The 8,058-nt window shown below is 44.9% G+C and overlaps 1 protein-coding gene across 1 annotated transcript; it reads left to right on the plus strand.

Annotated features, from left to right (window-relative positions):
* Positions 1-436: 436 nt before the first annotated feature.
* LOC136677466 (acyl-coenzyme A thioesterase MBLAC2-like) lies at positions 437-7,343 on the plus strand. The gene is made up of 2 exons (XM_066655011.1): positions 437-989; positions 6,564-7,343. Exons 1-2 carry the CDS (start codon positions 548-550, stop codon positions 6,947-6,949), a joined length of 828 nt encoding a protein of 275 aa, XP_066511108.1. The 5' UTR covers positions 437-547; the 3' UTR covers positions 6,950-7,343.
* Positions 7,344-8,058: the final 715 nt, after the last annotated feature.

Here is an 8,058-nt window from a genome sequence, read left to right on the forward strand (position 1 = left end):
TGGTGTAGGCGGTGCTTGTTTCATGTTTAACCAATTGTATTGCAGTTTATGCTGGCGTCACGAAGACATTATCCAATCCACGCTGTCCTTGGAAAGGGGCGTTATACTTTCTGCTGGATTCTTGAATCTCTAAATCATCAGAATCGATTCTAAGACCTGATTCCTTAATTTTTGTAACTGAAGGCATTGACCCAGGTCAAATGACAATATACTATAGTTATCAAGAAATGACTTTGAAAAGATACATATTTAAGGAACAACATTAGCATGTCCTCAAAGTCAGCATGACGAAGGAGCGGAACATCCATCGCTAAATATGATATTTATAACACATTTAATGTTCAAAACATCAAATTCGACTCTACAATGCGAGTCGGCTCCTAATGTTCATCTAAAAATCGGTTGACGGAATCGACACGTTCCTGGTCGACACATCACTCTTGCAAATGTCTGCAGCGCTCGAGGGTTGGGTTTGTGTTGGCAAATCTTTGTCTTTTCGTTATTAATCTGTTTTTTTCGCGGTGTCGTTACCGTTTGTGTTTAGAGGATGCCGGTGATGGACTGGTACGCGCACAAAACGCTGGATAACGGCGTGTTCTGGATCCAGGAGCGCTTTTACGAGTCCGGTAACCGGGCGAATATGTGGTTAATCCACGGCTCTCACCAGGACGTGCTGATAGACGCGGGCCTGGGTTTACGGAGCCTGCCGGACTACATCAGCTCCAAATGTCTGCTGGGGGAGGACACCAAACGGAAAAACCCGCTGCTGGCCATCGGCACGCACGTGCACTTCGACCACTCGGGTGGGCTGCACCAGTTTCAACAGGTGGGCGTGCACAAGGCAGAGGTCGATGCCCTGGCTAACGGAGACAACTTCGAGACGGTCACTTGGCTGAGTGACCGCGAGATCGTGGAGAAACCCAGCCCCGACTGGACCGCCAGACAGTACAGAGTGAGGGCTGTGCAGCCCACTCACATACTGCAGGAAGGTGGGTGTGTGACTAGCTTCTAGGCAATGAGGGTGGCCACTGTAGTGGTGGGTGCCACATCAACATTGCTGTCCACCATGTGGTACATCCACTGTGTTCCTCCTTGGAATGCAGTGCTCAAATGTTTACATAGTTCCCTGCATAAGACCTGTCAAAATGAAAAACAAATAAACAACCATAAAAAAAACAAATAAAACATAAAAAAATGCAATACATTGATTTACATTTGACCACAGAGTAATACTGCTTTTGCATTTTGATAAAAATCTGATCATATTGTATTTATACACAAAATAAAATATGTAAAATATCCTGCAAATCCACTGGAGTTTCACATAGGGCCCATCCGAGTCCTGCAACCACAATTATAACCAAACATTATCATACTGCAGACTTCTACAAGCCTCTAGGCTGATCCTTGTCTCTGTTTCATCCAGTACCCATCTAGCATTTAGAAAGCCACTGGGATCCATCTCCATTTCGTAATCCTGACCCTAGTGCAACTCTGCAGTGGGCATTGCAGCATTCTCCCTGCTCTCTAATCTCCCAACATCTCGAGCTTGTTATTAATCCCTTAATAGGGTTAAATGGGAGTGTTAATGCTGGGAAAACACTAAATGTGAAGTGCAGTCCTTTTTCAACATCAGCCGTATCGCTGTGGACCACGCGGCATGCAACATGACTTCATTCCGACCCGCCTTGTATGATCCCGAGAAAAGAATCGAACTCAATCAGATTACGCTGGTCTTAAAAGGAGCATGTCTGTGGTTTGAGAACCAAGCCCTCCGCCTAATGTGATTTTCTTGTAGGTCTGAATTGTCTTCAGATGATAGCTACACATTCAAACCACAGGAAGGGCAGCAAATGAATGTATGCAGTTCTATTACAATGAGAGGTCACTGAGGTCCAGTAGGTAAGTGTAGGACGGAACCTCAAGATCCATGCTTCATCTTACAGCGGCGCTTCACACTGCGGCTAATGCCACATTGTTGTAACATATAAGTGTTACGACCCAGTCTAGGGTTGAGCCGTAACAGAATGAGGAATGTGTTGAAATTAATATATATGAAGGGAATAACTGTAGCAGATGTAAATGGTGAAACAAAAAGGACACAAACGGAAACACAGAATGAATAATGAATAGAATATATATTGTAAATGTGATATGTACAATGAAACCAAACACCAGTGAACTTCAGGCTGGCCTTTAGCCGACAAAAACAACAAACAAACACCCCTCCTAACTGACCCACAAACAGCTCTAACTTACCTAAGTGTAAACAAAAGGAAACAAAAGACAACACCTTACCTTCCTCCCTGTCTATCCACAAAAACACACACAAAACCCACTCCCAAAACAAACGGCAGCCAACCCTACTCTGGTGAAATATATACACAAAATTTACAAAAGATAGATCTAGCATCAGTGTTCAAAAGGGCAAAAACAAACTCGTAGTCGAAATTGGAATGGATCAAAGTCAAAACCAGGCAAACAGAATTCAATATACACAATACAAATCACAGCACAAAACAAAGCTCTCTAACATCGTACACAGACACGTATTTATGACTCCCGCCGAGATGACGTAGACGAAGTGATGACAGACAACACATGGACTGGATGGTGGACTGGATGGTGGACCGGACTCTGGACGGTGAACAAATACACGAACTGGAACATGGAATGGAACAGATTGCAGAACCTATACATTTACAGAGATAGTGAGAGAGAGAAAACACACACATACACAGCGCAGCGTAACACCCCCTCCCACAAATACAAACCCTAGTAGGAACAAAACATTAACACCTAGACAGAGGATCTGCAACAACATTACTTAAGAACACGCTGATAAGTTTTACGAATGCAGAGATGTCCAGAACAGGGATGGTCATGAGCTAGGGACAAAACTTGAGATCTAAAGGGCTGGGGAACAACTATTTGACACACATCAGCACAACCATCCAACGAAGAAGGGGGAGACCATTTTCTCATTACGACATCATTGTCAACAATATAGGGACTAAAGGGTTTATCAGGACAAACATCAAGTGCAGAATCAAAACAGCGTTTAATTGTGGGATCTGACTTCTGAGCAGCAGCAAGCTCTGTACGAGTAATTCGCGCATCGGTGTAATTAATGTTACAAATATCTGTCCCTTTATCACCACTAGTTGGAACAGAAGCATCACAATATGGGTCATCTTTACTTAAAAATGAGTCTGATAACCCCACTACATCCTCAAACTTTCTCTTTTGAGCCCGAGTGAGAACACAAGATGGAAAAATAGATGAGTTCTCCACAGCAGAGAGGGGTTCAGAAACCACCTCAGGTAGTGTAAACAATTTATTACCAGCCAGGTCATTACCTAAAATAAACGATACTCCATTTACTGGAAGTTGTGAACGAACTGCAACTTTAACGACACCTGAAAACTCAGGCGTTACCAAATAAACTCTATGGAGCGGCACACGGACAACTCCTAACTCAATCCCTTGAATTAAAACGTCACTACCACAATAACTAGAGTCAGAAAAAGGTAAAACGCTGTCTAAAATAAGAGACTGTGCAGCACCAGTGTCTCTTAAAATCCGAATAGACTGTTTATCTCCCGTATCACCAAGAGAAACAAACCCAGAAAATGTAAACGGTTTAAACAGTGCTTCTACCGAGGGCTGATCAGACGAGCAGTCAGTATCAGGGGTCTTATGTAACGAACTAACAGCGTTAACTTTCTTTGGGGCTAAAGTGCGGGCTTCTTTACGTTTTAAAACGGGACAAGCAGCAATTAAATGACCAACAGCACGGCAATAGAAACATTCTCTATTTTCAGAAACATTAGACTGAGAGGAACTAACAGCAGGTTGTGAAGTGGGGGTGCGGCGAGACATGTCACGCTGAGAACTCGGGGCGAAGTTTGTTTTATGTGTCAGAACGAATTCATCAGATAAAGTAGCTGCAACAGACAGATTAGTGACTTTTTGTTCATTGATGTATACCACTATTTTATCAGGAAGATTGTTTTTAAAATCCTCCAGGAGCACCAACTCCTTAAGCTGCTCGAATGTCGTGACATTACTAGCCGCACACCATCGATCAAACAACAGAAACTTTTCTCTGGCAAATTCCACATACGTCTGGCTGGGGGTTTTTGTAAGACGTCTAAAATTCTGCCTGTAGGCTTCTGGAACTAACTCATACGCCCGAAGAATAGTACTTTTCACGACGTCATAATCCAAGCTCTGCTCCAGCGACAGAGAGGAACAAACCTCCTGAGCCTTGCCCACTAACTTACACTGAAGCAGCAGAGACCACAGGCCTTTAGGCCAACTAAGAGTGGTAGCGATCCGCTCAAAAATCGGAAAATAGGCGTCCACCTCATTTTCCCTGAAAGCAGGAACCAGACCGATCTGCCGACTCACATCAAAATCCCGCGCTGTACTTACGACCGATGAGCGAGCTGGAGAGCGGGGCTTGGGAACCGGTGGCGTGGCCGGTGCCTGAACGCTATCAGGAGCAGGAGAGTGCGCCGTGGGAGAGGCCGCACTGCGAGGGAGAGGGACAGGCTTATAATCCGCCAGACTCATTCTTTTTAACGCAAGCTCCTTCTCAGCTTCAACTTGCACTGCCTTAAACCGGAGTAACTCTGCCTCACGCTCCTGAATCTTTATTTCCAGCTCTAGCTCTTTAAGTCGAATGGCCAAGCGCGGATCTAACACAGGAGAGAGGGAAACACCGGGATCTATGCGCGGCAGAAACTCAGAGTCGTCCACGGCCTCCGCCGCGTCCGTACTCCGAGCTGGACTTAAAGCAACACCCGGAGAACCCCTCCTCTCAGGCAAAATTCCCCTGCTAACTAACTGGGCCTCCAAGGCCTCCTTAATCTCCCGTTTTGGAGCAAAGCGAGGGACACTTACGGAAAACAAATCCGCTATCAAAAGCAGATCGACAACACGACACGTATCAAACACCTCCAAAGTGGGGCAAAGAGCAAACGCGGACAAATCAAAACTAGCCATCCTCACCCCCCCACAAAAAAGAAAACCACCAGCCAGAAAAAACAACAAAGAACAACCAGAAAATGAAGATAGGACGAGCCCCCAAATTCTGTTACGACCCAGTCTAGGGTTGAGCCGTAACAGAATGAGGAATGTGTTGAAATTAATATATATGAAGGGAATAACTGTAGCAGATGTAAATGGTGAAACAAAAAGGACACAAACGGAAACACAGAATGAATAATGAATAGAATATATATTGTAAATGTGATATGTACAATGAAACCAAACACCAGTGAACTTCAGGCTGGCCTTTAGCCGACAAAAACAACAAACAAACACCCCTCCTAACTGACCCACAAACAGCTCTAACTTACCTAAGTGTAAACAAAAGGAAACAAAAGACAACACCTTACCTTCCTCCCTGTCTATCCACAAAAACACACACAAAACCCACTCCCAAAACAAACGGCAGCCAACCCTACTCTGGTGAAATATATACACAAAATTTACAAAAGATAGATCTAGCATCAGTGTTCAAAAGGGCAAAAACAAACTCGTAGTCGAAATTGGAATGGATCAAAGTCAAAACCAGGCAAACAGAATTCAATATACACAATACAAATCACAGCACAAAACAAAGCTCTCTAACATCGTACACAGACACGTATTTATGACTCCCGCCGAGATGACGTAGACGAAGTGATGACAGACAACACATGGACTGGATGGTGGACTGGATGGTGGACCGGACTCTGGACGGTGAACAAATACACGAACTGGAACATGGAATGGAACAGATTGCAGAACCTATACATTTACAGAGATAGTGAGAGAGAGAAAACACACACATACACAGCGCAGCGTAACATAAGACATACAGATTTAGATATGACTGCAGGAACATGGCTGTCTGAGATGAATCAGTTTTAGGACCATTATTTAGGGCAGCAGGTGATGTCGCTGTCACACAGCTCCATAGACCTGGGGTTGGGGGTTCGAGCCCTGCCTCACTGTTTGGTGTGTTTACCCCAGTTTACTCCGGGTGCTTGGGTTTCCTTCCACTGTGCATAAGTGTCCTTGTGTGTGTGTTTGATGCCTTGTGATTGACGGGCACCCTGTGATTCCAGGTAGGTTCCAGACGAGCAGTTACAGAAAATAATGGAAGTTTATTATTCTGAAGAATTTATTACAGCCGGTCATGGATCTGGATAGAACTATCACTCGATCTGGACCTGGACCTGGACCATTTAATGAGGCCCAATTTTAACCTTCTGATTCCCATAAATACATGGAATATTGGTTTAAAATACCAGCACAGTCTAAACATCACCTTACTTATAACTACTTATATATGCACAACCCTTCCCTTGTCATCACTGTATCTTTTTAATTCTGTGTGGTCACAACACAGCACTGTGTGTCCCTTCTCTCCAGGACAAATCGATTCACCAAAATCTCCCATTCCCTAATCATGTGTGCAGTGGCTGGTGCAGCTTGTGCTGTGTCAGTGCTGCAATGCAGCTGCAATATCCAGTTGCTACACTGCCCTTCTGTTTTTACCACTTTCTCAGGTGACATCATCAACCTCGGAGACCGGCAGCTGACGGTGCTCCACATGCCCGGCCACTCCAGAGGAAGCATCTGCCTCCATGACAAGGACAACAAGATGCTCTTCAGCGGCGACGTGGTCTATGACGGCTCCATGATCGACTGGCTGCCCTACAGTGTCATCGGCGACTACGTGCGCAGCTGCGAGAGGCTGGTGGAGATGGTGGACAAAGAGGAGGTGGAGCTGGTCATGCCCGGCCACTACAACACCTTTGGAGCCAAGAGGCTCCACCGATTGGCCTCCAGCTACATCTCCAGTGCAGGAACCTTCCATAAGGCCTCCACCTGTGCAGTGAAATCAGTAGCCAGCATGGCACTGCGTTTCTCCAACTCCTGCTGTGTCTGTTAGTAGCTGTTGTAGTTTCTTTTTAGGTTCCTTTTATTTATTTATTTTTATTAGTTTTTGTGCACTTTTATTTTGAAAACTCTGTGCTAAATGCAGAACACCTCGTCTAGCATTACAGCTAGAAATGAGCCTTTCTGAGTGTGGAGATGCTGTGTAGTCAAATAGTTTGGAACCAGAATGAAGAGATGAATTTAAAGAGAGCTCATGAATGCAGCCTAATAGCTGTCTCTCACATCGTAGCTGAGAACTGGGACAAATGAAGGGAAGTGTGTGCAAACAGTAGCATTTAGTGGCATATAAATGCCAGGCATGCAGCAAATAAACGAGGCCTTTGAATACATAAAATCAAGCTTTTGATGTCCTACCTCATCTATGAAACATGTTGGAAATACTCCCTTGGCCCGGGCGTGCCCGATAACTTTTTTTTTATATATATATTATTGATGTAAGACAGGAGTAGCTTTAGATATACACCAATCACGTTGTGATTCTACACTCACTGTCCATTTTATCAGTTTCACTGACTATACAGGAGCGCTGTGCATGCTCTGTGTGCCCCTTTCACCCTGTTGTTCAGGGCTCAGACCCCCTAAAGGACCACCACAGAGCAGGTATGATTTGGCACTGACACTGGCGTGGTGGTGGCGTGTTAGTGTGTGCTGGTACGAATGGATCAGACACATCAGTGCTGCTGGAGTCCATTCACGGTCCACTTTGTTATTAGACACACTTACCTTGTTGGATGTAAAGTCAGTATGAGGTAGAGCATTCTCTGTTCTTCCATCAGTGGACGCAGGACACAGTTGCCTGGATATTTTCCGTTGGTGGACAATTTTTAACATGCAGTAACACTAATATCTTTACAAACTCCAGCAGCACTGCTGTGTCTGATCCACTTTTGCCAGAACAACACAAACTAAAACACAATGACCATGTAAATGTCACTGCAGCGCTGAGAGTGAGAACATTGCGGGGTCCTGAGCGGGGTCTGGAGGTTGTGGGTTTGATTCCCGCTCCGGGAGACTGTCTGTGAGGAGTTGTGTGTGTTCTTCCCATGTCCACGTGGATTTCCTCCGGGTGCTCCGGTTTCCTCCCACAGTCCAAAAACACAC

Source organism: Hoplias malabaricus, chromosome X2 (assembly GCF_029633855.1).
Source record: "Hoplias malabaricus isolate fHopMal1 chromosome X2, fHopMal1.hap1, whole genome shotgun sequence".
Classification (NCBI taxonomy): domain Eukaryota; kingdom Metazoa; phylum Chordata; class Actinopteri; order Characiformes; family Erythrinidae; genus Hoplias; species Hoplias malabaricus.

Coding starts and splice junctions, on each gene's coding strand:
- LOC136677466 (XM_066655011.1), top strand. CDS start 548: ATGCCGGTGATGGACTGGTACGCGCACAAAACGCTGGATAACGGCGTG. Junction 990..6,563: donor CACTCACATACTGCAGGAAG/GTGGGTGTGTGA, acceptor CCACTTTCTCAG/GTGACATCATCAACCTCGGA.